Source organism: Henckelia pumila, chromosome 4 (assembly GCF_033568475.1).
Source record: "Henckelia pumila isolate YLH828 chromosome 4, ASM3356847v2, whole genome shotgun sequence".
In the NCBI taxonomy this organism is placed as follows: Eukaryota; Viridiplantae; Streptophyta; class Magnoliopsida; order Lamiales; family Gesneriaceae; genus Henckelia; species Henckelia pumila.
The window spans coordinates 31,135,511-31,161,507 of NC_133123.1; the positions used below are offsets into that span (position 1 = coordinate 31,135,511).

General features: G+C 29.3%; 2 protein-coding genes across 7 annotated transcripts; both read left to right on the plus strand.

Moving 5' to 3' along the window:
• The first annotated feature begins 14,269 nt into the window (after nt 1-14,269).
• On the plus strand, nt 14,270-24,356 carry LOC140894305 (uncharacterized). Of its 6 annotated transcripts, XM_073302774.1 has the most exons (19): nt 14,270-14,474; nt 14,754-14,826; nt 14,922-14,994; nt 19,655-19,772; nt 19,864-19,914; nt 19,985-20,059; nt 20,189-20,299; nt 20,510-20,584; nt 20,706-20,822; nt 20,918-21,019; nt 21,144-21,236; nt 21,311-21,576; nt 21,655-21,858; nt 22,098-22,190; nt 22,266-22,367; nt 22,461-22,835; nt 23,604-23,840; nt 23,935-24,004; nt 24,108-24,356. In XM_073302774.1, the coding sequence occupies exons 4-18, from the start codon at nt 19,661-19,663 to the stop codon at nt 23,962-23,964; spliced, it is 2,043 nt and encodes a 680-aa protein (XP_073158875.1). In that variant the 5' UTR covers nt 14,270-14,474; nt 14,754-14,826; nt 14,922-14,994; nt 19,655-19,660; the 3' UTR covers nt 23,965-24,004; nt 24,108-24,356. The 6 variants fall into 6 exon arrangements, with proteins under 6 accessions (XP_073158875.1, XP_073158877.1, XP_073158878.1 ...); XM_073302776.1 differs by lacking the exon at nt 20,510-20,584; XM_073302777.1 differs by lacking the exon at nt 20,189-20,299.
• LOC140894306 (uncharacterized) lies at nt 16,852-19,648 on the plus strand. Its single transcript, XM_073302780.1, has 5 exons — nt 16,852-16,987; nt 17,071-18,155; nt 18,238-18,546; nt 18,624-18,723; nt 18,807-19,648. Exons 2-5 carry the CDS (start codon nt 17,296-17,298, stop codon nt 19,434-19,436), a joined length of 1,899 nt encoding a protein of 632 aa, XP_073158881.1. The 5' UTR covers nt 16,852-16,987; nt 17,071-17,295; the 3' UTR covers nt 19,437-19,648.
• Nucleotides 24,357-25,997: the final 1,641 nt, after the last annotated feature.

A 25,997-nucleotide genomic window follows, 5' to 3' on the forward strand; every position in this document is an offset into this window, starting at 1 on the left:
ATTATCATTTTCAAGTGCTTATAAATAATAATATTAGACATCGTTTGGTTTGAGTGATGTTATAAGTAATACATAGATAAGTAATATAATATAATAAAAAATAAATAAGAAATGATAATTAAAAGAGTATTGGATTTGATTGATAAATTATAGTTTATTTGATTTGATTGATTAAATTTTATATAAAAATGTTAAATGACTATTTTGTTTTTTTAACAATAAATAAAATAAAAATTATATTATTTATGAGGAGTAATATAGTAATTTAAATTCAATAATTTAAATGATGTAAGATAAATAATTCATGATTTGATTGATGTAAAATAAATAGTTAATATATGAATAAATAATATGGTGAGAAGAACATAGTATGAGATCATGAGATGAGTTATATATATATATATTAGTAATATGGTGAACAGAACGGTATCGTATAGTATAGAATATAGATCTATGATATTTATAAGATATTTACAGGAAGACGGATATCAGACATAATCGTGTTTCAAACTATGCTTCAAATATTAATTTCAAGAAAATAAATATTTCTGAAAATGATTTAAAACCCTATGCACATTTTTCAATTAAAGGGGAAAAACATTTTTGCATCTTTAATTTGGTTATGAGTATATATCCAGCTTTTAGAGAGCGTTTGGTTACAAAAGTAAACTTAAGAAATATATATTTTTAAAAATTTTTTTAAAGTAAAATGTTTGGTTAAAAAAAACTGTTTTAAAAAAATATTTTAAAAAGTGTTTTTTTAAAAAATTATAATTTTAGTTTTTTTAGCTTCTTCTACTTCTATTTAAAATTTAAATAAAATCACTTTCCAAATGCCAAAACTGCTTCTATTTGTTTTTTTTTAACCTCGATCTTGTTTTATGTACTAATAATTCTTGTTTTTCCAAATTAAAATTAATGCATCAAATAATGAATTTGATTTTGCCTTTTCCGACCCACATTCATCTTTCCCCACAAACTTTTATGTATTGGCTAATTTTGGCAATCCCATAAAGTTTCATTATCATTTTCAAACATAAAGACCCCCTTTCCCATATGCCATTAGGATTATGTTTCAGAAATTTGGTGCAATTTCCATTTTTTGGTGCAATTTCCATTGAGATACCCAAAAAAAAAATTGAGAAGAAAAGAAAAGAGAGCAAAGAAATGTCGTTTGTCTATTTGTTCAACATAAAAATGTCGATGGATCCGATTCTTCAGCTACGTGGCACTTTCCCTGCCGTATCTCTAAATTTAAATTTTCTTTGCCTGATGATGATAATTGATAACTATCTTGGTTACGAAAATATTGCAAACGTGGTACTTGGACCTAGGGACGAAGTTAGAAAAAAAACATTTTTTTATATAGATTATTTATCAAACAATAAATATAGTGACACGTACAGTGAACAAAATTTTAATACTTTTACATATAAACATATGTTCTCATTACTAATAAAAATATTACAATAAGAATAAAGCTTAATTTAGAAAAAAAAACAGCTAATATAAAGCACAAAATAAGATTAATACTATAATTCCAAATCTTTTCAACCACCCACCTAGAATTTTGCATTGAAATATAACTTGCAAAAAAGTCCCAAAAAATTATAATTTTCAAAATATACTTAGTAAGACACAAACATAGATATCATCGTATAAAACTTATCTTGCCCACGGGACATAGGCGAGTTGGTAAGGCCTGAGGTGACGTGGGAAGAAATTCTCCAGCGTTGCGGGTTCGATCCTCGTATGGAGAATATTCCCTGCTGAAATATTGTGGGGGGTATGCTCTGGGGATTGGGTCATGTGCTCCCTCCTTCAGGCCCCTGCCGCTCGTGCATATTCCTCGATTTACCCTCCGCATGAGCCAATGGGCCTCTGACTCATGTGGAATTTAAGAGAGAGTATAAAACTTATCTTTTACCAACTTATTTAAAGGAAATATTTATTTCCTAAAAGAAAACTAACACTAAGAGGATTCTTTGACCTTATTTAATGAAGGGGCGTGTATTTGAGATAGCCGAATGAGGAAGAGTCGAGATTAAGAGTTTGAACATATACATTGAAAAATTTCTAAAGCTCGGATGTGGGGACCTCGGATTGCTAATCTCGTTTTAGGGCAAATAATGATTAATTAAACAATTAATCAAATAATTAAAGAATAATAAATCAAGAGCAAAATTTTTTTTTTAAAAAAAAATCGGAGCCTCGCTTGATCGGTCATAAGCAGCCGATCGAGCGAGCAAGAAAATCATGCCCTCGGGTTTGATCTCAATTTGGCCTCGCTCGATCGGTCAAATCCTGCCGATCGAGCGAGCAAGAAAAATCAAGTTTTCTGCCCAAGAAAATCAGGCCTCGCTCGATCGGTGAAATTCACCCGATCGAGTGGGCACCATTTCCAGAAAAAATTCAGAACATTCTTTGCTGTCAAAACTTGGAACCATGACATGAATCAACCATAAATCTACTTCTAAACATGGTATACAATCTGGGAATATACATATAGACATGTACCAAGTCCTCAACCTCAAATCATGTGATTCTTACATCAAACAAATAACATAATAAACATTTATCGAGCAAGATACACAAGGACTCAAATGTGAGCTTCAAATATAAAAGTGTTTATCAAGTTTGATGCTATCTAACTACTATTCTTCATCTTAAACCCGAGTCCACACTTGCTAAATCTCGCTCCCGAGCTATCAACGTCATCTCAGACTAGCTCCTGCCCCATCTATTGCAATGCACACATGAGAAATCATCTCAGTATAAGCAACATATAAAGCGTTAAATAAATCATAATGACTCTATTCAATCGACTCAACAAATAGAGTAAATAACGCTTCTTTCGATCGATCGGGAATTGATTCATACTTCTTTGTTGCCATCAAGATTCGTATCCGATCTTGACATGAATATTCATCTATCGAAATCATTTCGGATTCGAAAATAAGGTCGTCCTCCGACCTCGGCATAGAATCAATTCGTATCATCATCGTATCAACATCATATCGACTCAAAATCAAAGATCCACTACCTGGGATGGATCGACAACATCAAAATCAAATCGAAATAATAAATATGTATGTGGTTTTGGCGGGACAACTCAAGAAGAATCGATCTTGAGTTTCAAAATCCCCTGACTCTCGATGTCGTCATTATACCTTCGTATTTCTTCTGTTTTGAACGCTTCAAATCTGAAACATAACATCAAAACATTCATATCAATCTTCATATCAACAATAATCATCACATATCAGCTGAATAACATCATATTCACAGCATATCAGAAGTCTAAATTCAAGATACATGCTGTGAAAACTCATTAGAATTCATACGGCTTCAAGTAACAGAATCGACGTCGATACGGAAAGATAGAAACCATCAAAACTCAAGATTCATGCTCAACGTCTGATCTTTCCAACATACTGATTTTGAAATGTATGTGAAATATCAAAATACTTACATCAAATCGAAGTCCTCGTCGCAAGGATTTCAGAACTCTTTTCGTAATCGAAATCGGACGATCGGATCAAAAGTTACGGCAATTTGAAAATCAAGAATTCAAATAAAATAGAAAGCTCTCGACTTCCTCTGCATATTTCTGAATTCTCAAATGAACTAACACGTATTCATGTTGATAATCTGATTAAAAATCGGATATGTATTGCATATTTGCAATTTAACCCCTCAAGTCTTCATTAATTGCAATTCAGTCCTCGGCCTTCGTTTTAATTTAATTTCAATCCAAAATAATTTAAGAATATTAGAATTTAAATCGAAACTCTAAATATTTCCAAATTAAATATACTCGGATTAAAATTAAATAAATTTGGATTAATTAAATAATCTCGGCCTTTTGCATTCTAGCCCTTCAAACTTCGATATTTGCAAATCAGTCCCTGATCGGGTTGTATCTTCAAAATTAATCTTCTTTAATTCCCGAAACATGGAATTTAATCTTAAATTTCATAAATATTCAAATCGAATATTTATTCTTTTAATTTAATAATTCTCGGAATTTAATTCTCAAAATCCATAGATTCTCAAATTAAATATTTTCGGATCGAAAATTAAATCTATCATTTCCATAACTTCTCAAATCAATATTAGCCCATAATATGGAATTTAATTGTCAAATCCCATAGTTAATAATTTAATATTTCTGGGCCTTACATCGGATTTACAGCCTTGTTTGTGCTTGGTTTACTTGATCGACTTGAAGGTTTTGAGAGCATTGAAGATCGAAAGCTTGTTGTTGCTCTTGAGTTTTTAGTCGTCAAGGATCAACTCTGATTTTTTATTTTCTTATTCTATCTTGCATAGAATTTTAGGAGTTGTTTTAGTTCTTTATTTTCTCACATGTTTTTGAGAAAATTGATTTTTACAATGATTCACTAGTTTTAGGGTTTTGTAAACTCTTTGATAATTTTTCTAGTGAAATTTTTGCCCTGAGGCGTTGCAAGAGTATTATATACTCTTGCTTAAATATCTGAGTCTAATTATTTGGTTGCTAGTTTATTTTATCCACGCTTTTACAATTTTTCGGTGCATGTTATTGGAGGTGTTGTCAATATCCTGTGACAACATCTAAATCTGTATTTATGTGCAACCATTTATTCCTTATATTATTTATTATGTTTATCTACTTTAAGTTGTACTTGAGACTTTTTCATAATTTCAATTTAGTATTTATCATCGTTTTCATTGTTCTTATTGCCTCTCCTTTGCCTTCATCTTTGTCTGATCTTCTGTACATTTTAAAATACTAGTAAAATGCACGTGCGATGCACGTGGTGTTACTTTGTCGATATAATATATATTAATTATTTTTTATAATTATTATATTTAATTAAATTTTCACGGCCTCGTGATAAAAAATCATAAATTTAAATTATTAATTATGAAAATCAACTAAAATAATACAATAATCATTAACAATTTTTAAAATGTACGTCTCATTATTGATATTTGAAAATATAATGATTCAAACTAAAATTAATGATAAATAAACAACTTAATCATGAAATTACTAAACTATTATATTAAAAAATTACTAAACTATTAAGCTTTATTTCAGTTATTTATTATTTTAACTCTTTAATTAAATTTTTTAAATATAATTTTTATTATAAATTATTAAAATATAAATAAGAATACAATTTTCAACAAAAAAATCATATAATAATAACGGAAAAATAAAATTTTGATCTTTTTATTTGTATTTATGTTAAAAAAATAAAAACAAATAATAATAATAACCAAATAAAATTATAAATTCAACAATTCAATTTAAAATAACATTCTATCCTAATATCATAAAATTTATTTATAATTGGTTCAATAGTTATCATAATCATCATAAGAAATGTTCGTACCATGATTTATTTTATTTTATTGTTTTGGAATCATGCATAATCTCAAATCTATTAAAGGACACCAATTTTAATACACGCTATCTTAAAATTTAAGACAATTATTATTGATATAAATGACTTATAATAATTGAATTTAATTTAATTATTATTCAATTAATTAGATAATACTCCATCCATCCCAATTATATAGGTCACATTTTTTTGTCACAAAATATATAGTCATATATCATATTTAATAATATTTTTACACTTATTTACTAATATACCCCTATTAACTAAATTTTGAAAATTGTGCAATAATTTTTAATAACATTTAAAGGAATAAAATTTTAAGTTTGTATAAAAAAAATTTCCAATTCTTTTTCTTAATATGTGTAAAAAAAAAATACGGAGTACTATAATTAAAATAATCTAGCCGAAGCGTCATAGTTCGATTGTTCTACCCAGCAAGGACAATTATTGACTCAACAATCTTCATTGCACTCCTTGTAATCAATGAGAATCGAACTCATGACCTTAGCTCCGATACCAATTGTAGGACCGAACATTTGTCACTTTACCAAAAGCTTACAATTTCAATGTTTCTCACTTACGGTCATTGTTATTCTATAGCTATATATATTAACAGTTTAAAATAATACATTATCAATAACTTGTGTTAGCCTATAGATATAATTTTTAATATAATTTTAATTTGGCACAATATTGATATTGATTCTAATGCAATTATTAACTCGAGTTTCCATCATTTTGTTGATTAATATTGAGCAAGTATGATATGTTTGGTACTATACATTTGTTTTATTTACTTTTTTATGTATGTATGCTCTGCGATATAATTTATTATGTATTTTTTAATAAGTAAGATATGTTAATCAAATTAAATAAAATATTTATTTTGTAATGTTCTAATTTATGTGTTAATTACTTGTTTTATGATTATTTATTTATGCAAAATAATAATAATAACATATATAATGCATTCTAAAACTTAATTTAAATTATTAATAAATATTTTTTCCTTTATATGTTGATTTTTATCTCTTTCATTATTTTTTTCATTTATCATGCATTATTTTTTTTCTATGAAAAAAATCAATATTTTTATCATCTTTATTAATAGCAATTTCTATGCTGGGTTTGGCCAAACGCGAAAACCCACTCGTACCTGTTTATGAACCCGTTTGGGCGAGTCTAATTACTTGTCTCCTGGGTGGGATTATTATAATGTTAAGTTTAGACCCGTTCCATAACATCTCTCCTTTGAAGTTTTGTCGCTTTTTAAATAAACTATATTTTATAATAATTGGTAATATATATACTATTTGAAAGAAAAACTATTACATGTTTAGTTATGAAATCAATATATTTTTTAACATGACAACTAATAAAAAAAAATTCAATATTTTTGAACAATATAAACCTTAATTTTTAATATTTTTATCATTTATGGTCATCATTATTTTATATCTACACTAACAGTTTAAAATAAATATTATCAATAAATCATGTAAGCTTATAAATATAATATTTAATGTAGTTTTATATTGTCACAATATTGATATTGAAACCTACGCAATTATTTGAGCTAGTGTTTTTGTATTATTTTATTGATTAATTTTGAGCAATTATGGTTTGTTTCGTATAAAAAATTCTCATTATTTTTTTATCTCATCATGTATATATGCTTTCAAACAATATTATATATTCTGTATTTGTTAATAATTTAGATAAGTTAATTAAATTAAATATTTATTTTGTAATTTCTTATCTTATGTGTTGATTATTTATTTTGTGACTATTTATTTATGAAAAATAAATGTAATATAGATAATGCATTCTAAATCTTAATTTAAATTATTTAAAAATTATTTTTTTATATTTTGGATTTTTCTCTCTTTAACTTTTTTTTCATTTATTATCCGTTTTTTATTTTTATATGAAAGAATCAATATGCACATCATCTTAATAGAGTTTTTGTGATGATTTCTTTCTCCATCAATCATTTACATTTTGTTATCATTATTTTTTTTTTTGTTGGACATACTTTTTTATTATTAAAAATTTTTACTTGTAAGAATAACAATAATTTCATAATTTCCAACTACATTCTGGTATGAATCTCTTCTATTATTTGTATGTCAATATCGTTAATGATTGATGTAATTGTTGGACATCCTTTTTAAAAAAAATCTTGTTTTTCAAAATCTAATTATCTCTTTTGCTTATAATGTTTTCGTTGCTGAAATTTTTATTGAATTTTAAATGTTATTAATTACAAACGTTTACATTTCATCTTTTATTTCAACTTTTTTTTTTTCTATTTTGAGAGTAAATGCATATTCTTATTTATTCCGGTGTATCTAAATACTTGTGATATATTGAAGTGTTTAAAGACTTGTCTTCATATACGTAAAACAGATTTTAATAATAATTTCTAATCATTATATAGTTTCATTAAAAATAAATAAATTATTTACATATCTTGTTGATGGATAAAATTGATATAATATTTAACAATGCAACCAATAAACATATTTGCAACATTTTAGAAAAATGTAACTATAGCAGTTTCAGTGTCGTCATTTATGATCATCTTTTTTCTATATTTACATTAATATTATAAAATAAGACATTTCAATGACTCATGCGAGCTTATAAATATAATGTTTAAATGTAATTTTACGTTGATACAATATTAATAAAATTTAACCGGTTATTACAACTCGGATTTTTCATTGTTTTGTTGATTGATCTTGAGAAATTACTATATGCTTCATGTCATGGATTTGTCTTTTTTATCTTGTGTATATACGTCTTGAATCAATCTATTTTATTTTATATTTTTTAATAATTAATATACATTAACTAAAATTAAATCCTGATTTTGTAATTTCCTTTATATCGATATCATGTTTAATACATGTTAAAACATTAAAAAAAATTACCTTCAAACTGATATTTGTAAGTTATAGAAACCCATAACCGATTTATTCATCTCGATATCTTGTAAAAAAAATATTTATTCGTTAATTTTAAGATCATCCCATAAATAATTTTTATACTTTTTACACTTTATGATGAGAAAAAATATTTAAGTTTGTCATATTTATGTTTACAAATATGTTATAAATGTGTTAGCGCGTTCTTTATTTATATTTTGAATTAAAACTTAACTCAATTTGAATTGATTTATTTCAAATCGTGTGTAATTCAAATATATATTTCAATAACGGTTAAAAATATGATATTTTTAATTGCAAGATCATCTCATAATTCTTTTAAATAGTTTTAGCTTTTATGTGAAGAAAAATTAGTTAAATTTTTAATTTTAACTTTTATATATATGATATGTGTGTGTTGGTGTGTGTTTTATTTATTATTTTATATTAAAACTTGACTATACTTGAATTGATTTATTTCAATATCAGTATATTATTTAATTAATATATATATATATATATATATATATATATATATATTAATAACTTTTACAAATATAATATTTGTATTTATTTAAATATGACCTCATTGTATAATTCTTTGTATTTTGGTATTTCAATATTTTTGAAAACTGAATATTTATCTAATATGCACATACTTTGTCAATATGATTTTATCATAATAATCTATTTTACATATAATATATATTGATCACTTTATCTACAAGAAAACAAAAAAAACAAAGTATTTAAGTATTTCAATCTTTTTGGAAACTGAATCATTATCTAATTTGCACACATTTTTTCAATATTGACCTTATCATAATAATCTATTTTACATATAATATAAAATATTGATTTATGTTTATGTCATATGACTAAAGTGTTGTTTTTACTTTTATAACCCTATATATTTTTTATATGATTTTACTTCTAGTGTAAAAAAATGACAAAGTTGTTATTTCACAACGGTAAAAATATCATGAGTCATATTTAAAAAAGTCAAAGTTGTTATTTCACAATGGTAAAACTTTAACCTTTTTAAATATGACTTCATGATATAATTCTTTGTATTTTCGTATTTCAATTTTTTTTGAAAACTGAATCTTTATCTAATATGCACATACTTTATCAATTTTGATTTTATCATAATAATCGATTCTACATATAATATATATATTGATCACTTTATCTACAAAAAAATTAAAAAAACAAATTATTTAATTATTTCAATCTTTTTGAAAACTGAATCCTTATCTAATTTGCACACATTTTTTCAATTTTGACCTTATGATAATAATTTATTTTATATATAATATAAATATTGATTTATTTTTATGTCCTATAACTAAAGTGTTGTTTTTACTTTTATAACCCTATATATTTTTATATTATTTTGCTTCTAGTATAAAAAAAAAACAAAGTTGTTATTTCACAATGGTAAAACTTTGACCATTTATTCACGCTTTTATATAGAGTATAAATTCGAGTTGAATTTTTATCATTAATTATAATTTTCGACAAAACAACAATTTCTTGACTCCATAATTGGTATCAGTAAAGTTCAGGTCCCTGATCCTATAATGAATTGTGAGGATTGATATTCCGAAAGAGATATTGAAACGTGAAGTTTGAGCTATTATACAATTAAAAAAAACATTACTAAATGTAGCCTTTGAAAAAATCACAAATCTTGATCCTATAATTTGTTATTTAAAGTGGACACCATTATCTTTAGCGATGACAACAACTTGTAAGATTAAAAAATCAATAACCTCAAGATAATAATATATCCATGCATCTCAAATAAAAGACCACATTTTTTTCATCTGTGATCTGTCTCAAACATATAGTCTAATTAATATTTATATTTAATATTATTTTCTCTCTCTTTTTTTTTACCAATATATATAGTACTTGTAACGTCCCAATTTCTCAATCGAAACGTTACTCAACATACATACTTAAAATTTTGGGAAAAATAAAAACTTTGCGGAAGAATCATCTTCTTTATTAAAAGAGCGTATAATAAGTGCACAAAAATAGAATAGCATCCAAAAATATTTTCCAAACATGGCCATCAACTTAAAAATTAAAACTTGTTTGTCTCTCATCAAATAAAAATGTTTAAAACATCTTCCATTCTAAAGCATTCACACTCATGCATTGCCCGTTGGACCGACCCCTGCTTCTTCTTCATGTCCGCCCACATAATCATCAATAAAAGCATCCACATCATCGTTACCTGCACCATTCAAGTATAGTAAGTCAAAAGACTCAACAAGAACATGCAGAAAAAGTATTTTCTAACTTTAAAAGAGAAAACATTAACTTAAACTTTCATGCAATAAACATAACTTTGATAAAGTCATATCATAAAAAATATTTGGGGTGATGAAGTATGAGTAGTGTGGCAACCGTCATAGTGAGCCATTCATAAATTCCTGTTGATCAACAAGCATATGACATTACGCCCGTAAACTTTCATTCTTTGGATAGCCACTTCGGAGCTCATCCAAAAGTGCATACCCCGTATAACCATCCCATGAGCCATGTTTGGATAGCCGCTCCGGAGCTCATCCCGAAGTGCATACCCCGTATAATCACCACAAGACACATAAGTCATCAAAATAGTTTTCATACATAATAACATTCTTCATATCATATCATTCTTCATGCACGTCATCATTATTCTTTCATCATCATGAACTTTCATAAACAATATCGTGCATGCATAAACCAATGCGAGAACCATTCATGCATTAAATACTTCCTACATTTCATGATTTTCATGGAAAAATAATTTTCATGAAGGTTGAAAATATAGTATATTCGATCCACGTGAGTCGTTCCATCCGTTCCGGACATTGAAAACTTGAAACTTTTGCATAAACATTCTTAAAAATACTTAAAATAGCTTTAAAGACCACATATATGAAATTAGGATTTCAAAACACAACCTTAAAAAAATTTGGACAGCACCTACGGTGCAAGGGCGCAGAAAACTTGCGCCCCTGCGCCACCAATGCTGCCCCCTAGTGCAAGGGCGCTCAAAAACTGCGCCCCTGCACCGGTGGTGCTACCTGCGCATGCAGGCAGCAGGCGCGCAGGGTGCGAACTTCATTTTTTTTTTTTCTCTTTTTTGGTTCTTTTCGATTCCAAATCAAATCTATTCACTCACCCATCAAAACTTATAATCAAACACATGAAAAAAACTTCAAAACATACGCACATCACGATCCAACTTTTCAAAGTTTTGAATCAAAACTTCTCATTCAAAATCTCTTCTTCCAAAATTCTGATTTTTACAACATAAATGCCCTAGAATCTCAATAAACTTATACCGAAAACATCAGGAACGCATCACGCTTCACGATTTTACAACATACTCATGTAACTTTCTAAAATCATGCATCAATCAACACCATAAATCAACCTAGGGTTCATATCAAACATATTTATACTCTTGAATGGGTTTCAAAACATTAAAAACTTGTCTGAATCGTCTGATTGGTTAATTGATTGGGATTAACCTGGACGGCGGAACGATCTAGCCTTGAGAAGTCGAAGAACCCTACCCTTGATGCAGCGTTTGAGTGAGAGAGATTTGAAAGAAAAAGAGAGCGTTCAAAATGAGAGTTCAGAATAAAATTCTGAACGCTTATTTCTTTTGTGGCTAATGGGCTTCAACACGGCCCATTAGTTACACTTAAAATCCTTTAAAATTTTACCCTCCCATTTAATACAAAAAATACACTGCATCCCTTTAAACTTAATTTAAAATAAACAAATTTTCTTTACTCAAGCCAAGGCTAGGCTCGTCCCTACGACCCAAAATTAATACCAACCTGAAAACTTTAAAATCATACACATCACATAACATTTCAGACATTTAATTAAATCACATAATTCACATAACAATTAATTTATCTAAATAACATGCATTAATTCATGTAATTCAATCAATTAATCGTGATTAAGCTAGTGGACTTTTCGGACCTTACAGTACTCATATTCTTTTAAACGCATATTATTTATTTTCAACAAGGTTGTGTATTATATTAAAACCCTCATTAAAGGATTTTTATATAAAATTTATTTTTCAATAATTTTATCAATATACATGAAAACACAAATAAGGCTAAATATATATGATAGATCATATATGAACATTGTTCCTTCAACCTTGTGTGTTTTTTTTTTTTTTTTGGTTTAATCATCTCTCAACATCATGCTAATTAAAAACTATGATAGATCTAAAAAACAACTATTTAATATTTAAGCTGCTCGGCAACCCTACAATTTAGACCTTATAGAGGATTGAAGAATGAGCCAAACATCACATGTTGTGAGGTGAATTTAAGTATAATTTCTAAAAGGCAAAAAAAAGAAAAAAAAAAAAAGGTGGGGTCTGGATGCTATGAATCATGTAGCCAAATTTATGCCAATTAAATAAGACTGATTGAATTTAACTCTAGCAAATCACATATTTTGACTTGGTTCAAGCCCTCAACTTGTATGTTAGGCAACAAAATATATGGTCATGCAATAGCTTCCTTTAGATGCGATAGCTGCCTATTATCTAGCGCATGCATTTACAGTAATTTTTCCGTTGAATATTTAATTTGGCAAATCAATATTGATACTCAAAACATAAAAATATAATCAAAGCTACAAGTTATGTGCATTGAAATTGTCGTGTAAATTATTTAAATTTCATATGGGGAGGTGACATTTTTCATGGAGTAATTGTAATGTGTTTAATATGTTTTTTAGTGGTTATTTCTAAATGTCGATCGAGTCTTGCTATTCTCTCTTAATTAATCAATTAATCAACATACAAAAGCGTGATTAAAATGAAATTTTGTTTTTCGTAAATTGTGATCATAAGATTTATATTTCGGAGCTTCTTTCACCAATTTGGTTCTTCTATGGTTCATAGCACGATATTGTGTACTACAGAGTCATTGGATTAATACATATACTATTTGAGCCAAAGGCAGTGCTATGCATAACACCAGAATGTATTTTTTAGACATCTAAAACGATTTTGGAACATGGTGTTTTCATTGTTTTTTTTTTTTTTTTTATTATTATTATTATTATTATTATTATTATTATTATTATTATTATTATTATTATTATGGTGTTTAATGTTAATAACGTGCGAAGAGTTACTGTATTAATTTGGCCAACAAAACGACGTGATTTCGCTGTCGTTTGGTATCCCCTACTCGACATTTATTTGGTCTCACAAGTCACACCAACCACTTGCCACCATAATTTGTTGGTACATCAAACGTGTGCATTTAGGCATGAAAAATGCGATGCACGACGATCGATTGAATTCAATTAACGTGAAATTCTCTCATACACCGTTTGATTTGTGTGATTTGTGCGATGAAACGAAAGATTTATAACTCTGAGTATTATCGTGTTTGAGTTCGACGTTGATAAAACGAGAATATATATAAAGACTAATCATTTTTACTAGCTACCAAACAGTGTCTTAAATTGATTTTTTTTTTATCTACAAAATATACAATTTTTTAAATCAAAATGTGAGTCACCATTTTGCCCTTTTTTTTTTGTGAAAAAAAAAACAAAACACTACAAGAAAAAACACCTATAGTGACACTTTCTTAATGACATTTTTTTAAAAGTGTCATTAAATATATACATATAATGACATTACTTAAAAATAAAAATTTTAATAAAATAAAAACCCTATTAAATATATAATGATGACAATATTAAAAAATGTCAGTAAAAGTATGAGCCATTTTTAGGCTTAAATTATTTTTCATTTCTCTTCCTTTATAATTTTTTTTTTGGAAAAGAATCTCTCACCATATTAAGTATATTATGATGACAATATTAAAAATGTCAGTACAATATTAAAAATGCCAATAAAATTATACGCCTAATTAATTCACCTCTCCCTCCATTTCGATCAATGACCCCGCCTAAAAATCCCCAATTTTTTTTCTGGAGTGGCGCTTAAGATTTTCCATTGCAATCTCCAAAATCTCACTCACGAATCGATATCCCGGCTCCGCCAGATCCTCCCTATCCTCGACATCTTCTTCCATCACCGCTTCTTACGCCGTCTCTTCACCAGCGCCGCCATCGTTGTGCCGCCGCCGAGGTTCTTATTTCTTTTCCCTTCTCTCGCAATACATAGCCTAGTCTCAAGTTTTGTGATCTTTTTTTGGGCATTTGCTGTTGATTTATGTGATTTAAGGTGGTAAAGAGATTTCAATTTGACAAAGAAAATTTTTATCCGTAGGAGAATTGTGTTTCTCGGCATCGTGATGTTTTTCAATCATTTTGCTTGAGTTTGTTGTTGATTTTGTTTTTTTGTTTTTGGTTTCAATGAAGTGTTAAAATTCATCTAACTACCAATTATCGATTATTTTCCTATCAGTAGAGTCTTATCTGCCGGGATTCAAGTTTGGTTCACGGCAAGGCTGTTGATCTTTTCTAGTTCACCCTGCCAAGTAAGGTTTTTTCAGTGCCATTTTCTTCAAACTTTGACGAAGCCAAGATTCCAGTTTCCCGTTCAACTTGATAAAAGATTTCAATTTTAATGCAGGGAAAGGCTGCCTACGTCTTCACCCATCAACGGCTTTTGCACCGTCTGTCACCAACGCCGCCATCTTGCTCAGGTATGTTATTTATTTTGTTTTGGTTTTCATGAAGTGTAAAATTCGATCCAATATATTTTCATTGATCTAGCAGACTGATCGGTGAGGTTTTATTGGTGCTATATATGTTCTTCAAACTCAACTAATTAATTTATCAAGAATCGCACTGCCCTGGTTCGAATCGATTTGATTTGATCAAGTCTTGGGTTGTAGGCAGTTTTGAGTCTCACTAACATAGTAGTAGCAATGCATATTGTAAACTGGTTTTGTATTGGCCCTATTTCTTTCGAAATGGTTGTTAGTTTCTGCCACAAGACAGGGCTTGTGAGTTTGCGATGTTAACTCCGGTGCAGATCCATGAGGAGACTGAGAAAGCTGTTGGTAATCCTAGATTACCTGTTCAGCATCACAGTCTGATCATGAAGAGCCATTAAATCAAAAGATTTGAACACGTTAGAAATTGTTTCATTTACATTGCAAGTTTCATCACCGTACTTGTTTGGATAGAAAAATAATTTCAATGGACATAGTTCTGAGTCTCAGTAACATAGTTTTGAGTCTCACTACATAGTATGTGCAATGCATATTTTTGTTTTTTTAAAAAAAACCTCTGGTTTTGTATTGACTGCCATTTTATTTTGCTTTTTTTCACTTTCTGGAGCGAAGCATATTGTAAACTATAATTTCTGTCCCATTTTATTAAATTTGGTTTCTGTAAAATTATGTAAGTTTTCTCAGTCCACAACTCATATCATTATGAATCTGTTAGTTCCTGGAACTGTGAGTTTCTAGTTTTTTGTGAATATAGAAATTCTTGCTAGTGTGAGCTCATAAAGAACTGTTGGGGGCTTTATTTTAGTGAGTGGGCAGCAGCTATCATGTGCTAATTTATTTTCAATTCCTTAGTTATCACACGTAAAATAATGAATCAATAATATCTAATATAAAGCCAATAAAGTATTTGGGATGCCATGCTGAAAATGCATGTGGGTTGCTGCCACGATGGGTAGTAATAAATCCATGTGATTGAAATAATTTCTCAAGCAAAAGATTTGATGGATCTAGATTTCTTGAGAGGATAAAAAATTTAGAGAGACATATAAATGTTGTAAATTTATTGCAAGAAGTTGACAATTATATGTTTGTAAAGTAGTTGCAAATTTTTTCTTAAAGAAAAAGAGTTAAACAAAGCATGCAGACATGGATGGAAGCAAAAGGGTAACTTTCCTTGTTCCCCATTTCAGTTTTTACGTACGATCGTACGATTCCAGTAATTTTTCTTGTTCCCAATTTCAGTTAATTTACGTATGATTCCTTGTATGTCGATACTTCTGTATTACATAAGAGGGACATAAAAAATCCATTTTAATGGATTCATTTGTCTGTATAAAACAATCCTTCTAAGCAGGAATGAGAAGCATGTTAAGATAACCAATAAAATGATTTCTAAACCTCTCATATTTGAGAATGTACGTTCTGACCCATTTTTTAAACATAAATGACATTTGCAGCTCTCGAGATAGAATTCATATTTGGACAAAAATTAATTAAATATTTTATTGCAAGAAGTTGACAATTATATGACTTGGGCTTTCTGTGTTCTCTTTATTTGCATCAAATATTGTTTTGTTGATTGAAATCTGGGGTGTACTAAAGAATATTCTGAGATGGGTAATTAGATAAGTTTATTTATAGAATACTTCATCACAATTAAAATAATAACGTACGTAACTGTATGAATGAGCTAGGTTACAACGTTTGTTCATGTCGTGCAAAACAGCAGTCCATATGAGATGGCATTCTGAATCTCGCACAAAAGATGGTTACATGCGGCATCCAGCCGATTCCCCAGCTTGGAAAACGTTTAACCATAATCATCTAGAATTCGCAAAGGATCCCCGGAACGTAAGGCTTGGATTAGCTTCTGATGGATTTAATCCATTCAAAAACATGAGTGTGGTGCACAGTACATGGCCAGTCATTTTAGTGCCATATAATCTTCCGCCATGGATGTGTATGAAACAACCATACTTTATGTTATCGTTGTTAATACCTGGTCCATCTGCTCCTGGAAATAACATCGACATATACTTGCAGCCCCTTATTGCAGATTTGAAGGATTTGTGGGAAGTAGGAGTGGAGACATATGATGCATCAACCAAGCAAAATTTTCAGTTGCATGCCGCATTGTTATGGACAATAAGTGATTTTCCTGGATATGCAACCTTATCTGGGTGGAGTACCAAAGGTAAATTTGCATGCCCGGTGTGCCACAAATTTACACATGCACGCTGGTTAAAAAATGGCAAGAAATACTGCTATATGGGTCACCGCAAATTTTTGAACAGTGACCATGAGTTTCGCAAAAATGCTCAACATTTTGATGGAACTGAAGAGTATGGAAGACCACCACCCTTACTTTCTGGAGACGAAGTGATCAACGAGTTGAAAAATTTTAAATTGAAATTCGGAAAAACCGTTGATGATAATCCAGAACTGCCATACAATTGGAAAAAAATGAGTATTTTCTTCGATTTACCATATTGGAAAGATAATGTGATACGTCACAATCTTGATCTTATGCATATTGAAAAGAATGTATGTGAATCAATTTGCGGGACATTGCTGAATATGAAAGGGAAAACAAAAGATAATATTAAATCTCGTCTTGATTTGCAAGAAATTGGCATACGTTCAGCACTTCATCCTATCGAGAAAGGACCAAGTAGAGTTTCTCTTCCTCCAGCATGTTATTCAATGGGGAAAAAAGAGAAGGGTATATTTTGCAAGGTTTTGAAAAAAGTTAAAGTTCCAGATGGCTATGCATCTAACATTTCACGATGTGTTCAACTGAAACCAGCAAAATTAATTGGTCTAAAAAGCCATGACAACCATATTTTGATGCAGCAGTTGTTGCCAGTAGCACTACGTAGAACTTTGTCTAAATCAGTACGGACTCCTTTGATTAAATTGAGCAGGTATTTTAGAGAGCTATGTTGTAAAGTAATTTCTCCTACTGATGCGGTTCGTCTTAGGACAGATATTGTGGTGATCTTGTGTCAATTAGAGAAGATTTTTCCTCCCTCATTTTTTGACATAATGATTCATTTAACCGTACATTTGGCTACTGAAGTACAACTTGCTGGACCAGTTCCCTACCGATGGATGTATCCATTTGAAAGGTAAAAAAAACAAATCTTATTAACTGTTTATTTAAGATAGTATTTTTGCTAAATAATACAAAATTTATGTTTTTGATATAAGGTACTTGGGGACATTGAAGTCTTATGTCAGAAATAGGAGTAGGCCTGAAGGATCCATTGCTGAGGGGTATTTGGCTGAAGACTGTTTGACATTCTGTTCTTTATATTTAGCTGATTATGTAGAGACAAAATTCAATCAATCGACAAGAAATGATGATACAACTATCGACTCAACACTCGCATTGGATGTGTTTACAAACTCTGGTTATGCAATCGGAAAGGCCATTGCAACAAAGTTTGATGATGAGACATTAAAGAAGGCACATCAATATGTGTTATTCAATTGTCATCACATACAATCCTATATACAGTATGTTTTTATATATTTATATTTCATTTAAATATATAATCATCATTGTTTATCCAATTACCGTTCTTAAATTTCAGGGAACATCGTGAGATTTTGAATCTTAGTCATTCTGGTCTTCCTCCACACCAAATTGAACGTATGCATAGTGAGTCTTTTGCCTCTTGGTTTGCCAAACATGTAAGTTTTTGTTGTAAGCTTAATTAGATTTATATATTCTGATTTTTTCATACAAAATTTAACAATTTGTTCTTGTGTGATAGATTGAAAATATAAATCTTCCACAAGATGATCCGGTAACAAATGATCTGAAATCACTTGCCGGAGGCCCGAATTTCATAGGGATACAATATGCAAAATTTGTTTCAAATGGATTTAGGTTTCATACAAAAGAAGTTGAACGCAAGAGAAAAACACAGAATTGTGGTGTAATTGTTCGGGCCACTACTTCAAGTTATTCAAGTATAAGAGATCAAAATCCAATATCAAGTGAACTTGATTATTATGGGATTTTGAAAAACGTGATTGAGCTAGATTATGGTGGAGGTCGAAGAGTTGTTTTATTCGAATGTGAATGGGTTTCCAAAGGCAAACGACTAAAATTGGATGATGATGGTTTTGTGTTGGCTAATTTTACAAATGTGAAGCGCAACAACGAGCCTTATATATTAGCATCTCAGGCCATGCAAGTTTTTTATGTGGAAGATCCACTTGATTGTAATTGGCATGTTGTTATCACCACTGATGCAAGAGCAAAGTATAAGATGCAACCTCTTGCAGATGTTGATTCATATCTTCAAAGTTGTGTTGGTAATCCTACAGACGATGATAACCAAGAAGTCGTTTGGGTTCGGGATGGCGTTGCAGGAGAGGAAATTGATATTGATACATGATGAGATTTAGATTACAATGAAATTTTTTCTATAGTATATTTTTTTATGTTTAATTAATCTTATATAAAGTTATAGTACTAGAGTGGATTTCTAGATACTTGAGGAATGATGGCATTGTGAATTTTATTATTTTTTTCATTGTAGACTTTTTTTTTAATTTCATATCAAAGGAGATGCAACTAAATTTATGTTTATTTGTAATTGTAATTTTTCTCTAGACAGGAATGACTCAAGAGGGTAAAATTGTTGGAAAATCTCATTTTCAACATCAAGGTGAGATAGACGCACAACCTCGAATTATGGTTGCCAATCACGCAGCTCGAAATTCAAAAAGAGGTACATGTCAAATTATGCATTAAGGATATGTTTCTTAATTTTGTATAACTCTTATTTTATTTTTCATTTTGTATGAATGTTTTTTATTTAGTTAAAGTCGGTCTTGCTAAGCAACTTGGTAGCATGGTAGCTAGCGAAAAAGGTTAGAACTTTCTTGTTTGTAATTAATAATTACACTTGATTATATTTTTGTGTAATCGTTACTTTTGCAGAATTTCAAAACAAACTAAATGTGATGAATAACCAAATGGATGAAGCTTCAAAGAAGCAAAAGAATGATGCACAAGGTATTCGATACAAAAAGTATATGAAGCATAGTGTTTAAGATCAAAAAATTAAGTTTGGATATGTGCAATGTTTACTTAATGTTTTGTTTATCCAATATGAAAATATGCAGTTTTTAATTTTTTTTATAGGAATGACTCATAAGTTTAAAACCGTTGGAAAACCTCGTTTTGAACTTCAGAATGAGTTTGCACAATCACATATTATTGACAATCATGCAATTCGCAATTCTAAAGAAAGAGGTAACGTCTCATTTTATGTATACATAACATTTTGTTGGTTGCTTGTGTATAATTCTTATTTGACCTTGTGAATTTTTTTAAATGTTATGCATAAGTCGGTGTTATAAGGGAACTTGGTAGCATGAATGACAATGGAAAAGGTTACAACTTTCTTGCTTATAATTATAAACTAAATTTGCTTATATTTTTGTTTAACTAATATTTGTGCAGAATGTCAAAACATAAAAGATATGTTGAATAACCAAATGGATAAAGGTTCAATACAGCAACAAAATGATGTACGAGGTATTAGATGTAAAAAAAAGAGATGAAACTTATGGGTTTTTTTTAATTGATTAAGTTTGGATATAATTCTCTATTATGCTTATTTCATGCTTTATTTATCTTATATGTCTTGTTTTTATAGGAATGACTCGTAAGAGTAGAAGTGTTGGAAAATCTCATTTTCAACTTCAAGATTTGACAAATACTCAATCCCGGATTATGATCCACAATCACGCAGCTGGAAATTTAAAAGAGAAAGGTAGCATATCATTTTATACATCAAAAAATTGTTGGTTGCTTGTGTATAATTCTTATTTGACATTTTTCCTTTATATGTTATGAACTTTCTCCAAGTCTATCATGCAAGGGAAGTTGGTATCACGGCAACTAGCGAAAAAGATCAAAATGTTATTCAAATACATGATGCTTCAAATAAGAATCACCTTGAGTTTCAAGGTAATATCCTAAAACTAAGATATAGAAAGACATGAAACTATAGATTTTTAGTTCCAATGTTGAAATTTAGATGTAACTTAGTATAATACTTCATATTTTATTTATCATATATTCAAATATACAGGTTTGACATCTAAGATCACATCCAGCATTAACCGAAATTTTGAAAATACGATTCAAGACCAAACTGATTTTATGGATGAAGAATATGATCAAGGTAAATTATAAGAAGAATGTAATAATTTGTTTCACTATATGTATTCAAGAATTTATTTTCCTTTGTCTATCTAGATGTTGATAGTGAAAGTGAATCTGATGATGCTGAGAAAAAGATTAGAGGCCCTACATTTATGAAAGAAATTTGGGGTCGACCTAGTACGCTGCCACGCATTAAGATTCGATGTGATGATATGGGGCGTCCTATAGGATCAAGAAGAAATAAATTTACTGACTTTTTGGGTACTTTGGCAAGAAATGGTAAATATTGTCCGATCGACGTGGAAGGTTGGCATAAAATGCCATTAGATATTAAGAAAAAAATGTTAGATGTAATAAAGGTAATTGAAATGTTATTGCATAATTTAATTATTACTTAAATTTCTATTATAAGCTAAATTGTTTGGATATCTTCACAGGAAAAGTACGATCTTCCTCCTGGAACAGAGAGTTGGACACTCAATTCAATAGCAAAAAAATGGAGAAACTGGAAGTCAGAACTAAAAAAAAAGTATTATGATCCTGAGTTGCCAATACAAGTTCTTTTGCAAAAAAGAGATCAAAGAGCCTTTGCTGAACAATATGTGAAACTAGTTGCTCACTGGAACACAGAAAAATCAAAGGTATGTATTAATTTATGTGTGTAAAATGAATTTAGCAAAGTTAATTGATACGTATTATGATGAGATATTGCTTTTAAAATTTAAATGTTTTCCTCTGTCATTAACGTTGAGGCCAAAAGATTGTGAAAATGGGTGTTTTATTGTTGCAGTTCCTGCATGAGTATCAAAAGAATGTATTATTTAGAAAAATTTTCATATATTTTTTGTTTTTTTGTATGAATTTTAATTTAATGTATTAGGAGAGAAGTGAAAAAAATAAAATTGCTCGAAAGCAAAAGATAATGAATCAGACAACTGGAAGAAGATCTTTCGCTCAAATGCAACAAAAATTGGTAATTTCTCTTCTCAATTTATTTTAGTTTTTCATGCATTAGAATGTATAAATTGATAACCTATTGTAATTTTAGAGAAAAAAAAATGGGCGGCTTCCATCACGAGTTGAATTATTTCATGCCTGCTTCACTCATGCCAGTGGAAGTCCCTCGAGCAATATTGTGGCAGAAAAATTGGTAAGTTTCATTATAAATTTAAAGTACATTAATTTCAAAGATATTTGTTTCATCATCATTTTGTATAAATTATGGTTTGAATTTTTGGTATAGGCTGCAATGAAAGAACTGGAAAATCAACTTCATGAAGATGAGGATGATCAGATAGGTCAAAATGACATTTTTGCTCAGATCATGGGACCAGATAGACCTGGCCGAGTGCGTATGCTTGGTGATGGTGTTAAAACAACTGATTTATGGGGAGAAGTTCCAAGTCGTAGTACATGCAACCGAATAGTGATGGAGCAAAAGACACTGTTAGAAAAAATGGATGAGCAAATTAGAAAGCAAGGTCAACACATTGCAATGTTAGAATCAAAGTTTTTGAGTCAACCAAACAAGGACCTTGGTTCAAACTACAACAATATGCAGCATACACCATCATCTAGCAGTCCATTACTTTCTGATCCAGCTAGTTTATCTTTGAGGGTAAAGTATTTTTCAATTTTTTGCTTTATGAATTTCGGGTTAAGAACATCAGTTAAATGCATAAATGATTTTCATTTTTTTGATCAATTGAATGCTCTTGCGCTTTGCCTGCTATGTTTTTTTTCTAGATTTTCATTTTCTTGAGGTGCCTGCCTATGCTTGTTCTATGCATAAATGATTTTCATTTCTTTGATCAATTGAATGCTCTTGCGCTTTGCATGCTATGTTTTTTCCTAGATTTTCATTTTCTTGAGGTGCCTGCCTATGTTCTTGTTCTATGCATAAATGATTTTCATTTCTTTGATCAATTGAATGCTCTTGAGCTTTGCCTGCTATGTTTTTTTCTAGCTTTTTGTTTGCTTGAGGTGCCTGCCTATGTTCTTGTTCTATCTACTAAATTTTGACATCCTGTCTAAATTCTGTAATGTCCAACGTTTCCTATCTTTCTAGGCCTTGTGCCTCCAGTGTAGACATTATATATGGGCTGATTGTTTTGGCCCATGGGTGAACTTGACTAATCTGCTATGTACAGCCTCTTCTTCTCAACAAAAAGTTTATTGTAAATTTGATGGGAACATGCTGATTTCTTTGGCTTTAGTGTGGAATATTTGTTTTTGTATTGGCAGCCAATCAGTTAACCCTGCAAATAATATTTGTTTAGAATTTGTTGGGAGTATGCCGATTAATTTGACCCTTCTTCCTTGTTATTCATTCACTGTACCATATTATTTGTCTTCATCAAATTCCTTCTTTTGCATTTTCATGTAGATTGGATGTTCTGTCTCGTTACAAAGTCTATTTGATTCGACGAAAATTGTGGCAAAAGGAGTTGTTCGTGGCATGGATGCTAATATTGAAGTTGGGAGACAGATGCTAGGACCAAATTGGTGTGAAATACAAGTTTTAGTTGTCTTAGAAAAGGAAGAGAGTTTGATTAGGCCATATGATCTTTTACAGAATTTTGGAGATGCGCTTGGAGGAATGATAGCTTGGCCTTCTCATTTGGTATGATATTTGATTTTCAATTAACTATTTATTCTATATACTTGTCAATTGTCATGTTATTGTCTTTTTAAACCAATATCATTTGTATTTGCAGTTGAAAGTTAATCAAGAAGACTTCTATTAGTTGAATTTGGATAAATGTCAGCTTATCAGTGTCTCATTTGGTATGATATTCATTAGTTTGAATTTAAATTTCGATTTTTTTATTTATGTGAATATTTTATACATTATATTATATTTAAACAAATATATGAATTTTTATTATAGGTGACAATTTTTGGATTTCGTTTAAGATGGGATGGTTGAAGATGCAGTACAAGTTTGCAGATATTTTTCTTGAGACTTGGTTTTTTTATTTGTTCTTAAACTGAATATTAGGTACGTTGGTGTGAATATTTTTGGATATTTTTTGAGGTGACAAATTTGTCATTAATATTGCACATTATTGATTAATGCAAGATGAATGTCAAATATTGATTAGTCATTTTGATTTTTATTTTAAAAATTTTATTTGTATTTATGTTCATTTGTTAAATGCGTGAATTATATAATAAAAATCTTGGAATTGGACGGTATTATAATATATATGACAATTCTTTGTGTCACAATAACGTATAAAATTATGTATATAAAAATATAATAATAGAACTCATATGATGACATTTTAAATTAAAAGTCATTATAAATAACTATTTATGACAAAGTTTAATGTCTATATAGATAAGTATAAAGGACATTTATACGTGTCACTATAAATTACATAACGAAACATTTTTAATTGACCTTATAAACTATCTTAATGACAATTTTTTATTGTCATTATAAATGAAATACATGGCACTTGTAAGTGTCTTTATAAATGATTTTAAAGGGCACATAAACTTGTCATTATTACCATTATAACAAGACAATTATAAGTGTCATTAAAATATGGGTTTTCGTGGTACTTGTAAGTGTCTTTATAAATGATTTTAAAGGGCATATAAACTTGTCATTATTACCATTATAACAAGACAAATATAAGTGTCATTAAAAGATGGGTTTTCCTGACACTTGTAAGTGTCTGTATAAATGATTTTAAAGGAGACATAAACATGTCATTATTATCAATATAACAAGACAAATATAAGTATCATTAAAAGATGAATTTTCCTGACATGCCAAATTGTCATTATATTATTTTTTTTAGGACACCTATGAAGTTGACATTAATATCATATAATGACATTACATAATGTCAGCAAGGCTAAGACGACATTAGAATAGAGGACATCTTTTGGAGATGTCACTAAAACTTTAATGTCACTAAAAGTGGAATATAATGACATTTCTCAATGTCACTATAGCCTTTTTTTCTTGTAGTGAAAATAGAACCTTGGACATAATATTTGATGGGAAACATTATTCCGACACAATTCTATATGCATTATATGTATAGGCGAAACATTTGTTTATATAATTTCTTTTTGTTGAAGACAAGTATAAGAGTTTTTGCCCTTCCCAATAAACCATGTAACTCGATTTTATGTTAGCTATTACAAAAACATGAATCAATCATTACAATTAATTTTGAAGTAAATAGTAATGAGATTATTGAGCCGACAGCAGTTGACGGTACGTTTTGATCAATTTTCAAATGAAATAATTTCTGATCCTCCAATCGAATGACTCCACTTACAATAAACTATTGAAAATGGTGTCATATTTTTCTCAAGAATAGATTCTTTATTAATTTTTTAGGGGTCATTAATCAATTATGTTAATCTCGATTTCTTATCATCAATCGAAGGACATTCATTACACGATCGATAACGTGTTGGTGTCAGTCAATGTTTGATCCCAAGGTTTTAAAACGGGAAACATGACGAAGCATCGTGATACAGTTCAAGCTTGCAAGTTTAAGTCGGTTTATTATGTAATTAAGGGTGAAAAAATATTTTTAGTCTTCACTATAATTAATAGATTAAATAATACATAAACATAAGAAACTTAAAGAATAAATGCATAAACTTTTAGTCATAAAAAACATAAATCTCAAAATCACAAATCACGCCGAATAACAAAGAAAGGTTACCTCTAAGTGACATAACTCATGAAACATAATTTTTGATATCATTAGTTTATATACATATCAACGTCAGCACACCAAAAATAGTA

What these genes read in the sequence shown, in the direction of transcription:
- LOC140894306 (XM_073302780.1), top strand. Translation starts at nt 17,296, where the DNA reads ATGGGTCACCGCAAATTTTTGAACAGTGACCATGAGTTTCGCAAAAAT. An exon ending in TGGATGTATCCATTTGAAAG is followed by an intron (nt 18,156 to 18,237) that starts GTAAAAAAAACA and finishes TTTTGATATAAG; the next exon opens with GTACTTGGGGACATTGAAGT. An exon ending in CACATACAATCCTATATACA is followed by an intron (nt 18,547 to 18,623) that starts GTATGTTTTTAT and finishes CTTAAATTTCAG; the next exon opens with GGAACATCGTGAGATTTTGA.
- LOC140894305 (XM_073302774.1), top strand. Translation starts at nt 19,661, where the DNA reads ATGACTCAAGAGGGTAAAATTGTTGGAAAATCTCATTTTCAACATCAA. An exon ending in GGATGAAGAATATGATCAAG is followed by an intron (nt 21,237 to 21,310) that starts GTAAATTATAAG and finishes TTGTCTATCTAG; the next exon opens with ATGTTGATAGTGAAAGTGAA. An exon ending in ATATTGTGGCAGAAAAATTG is followed by an intron (nt 22,368 to 22,460) that starts GTAAGTTTCATT and finishes TTTTTGGTATAG; the next exon opens with GCTGCAATGAAAGAACTGGA.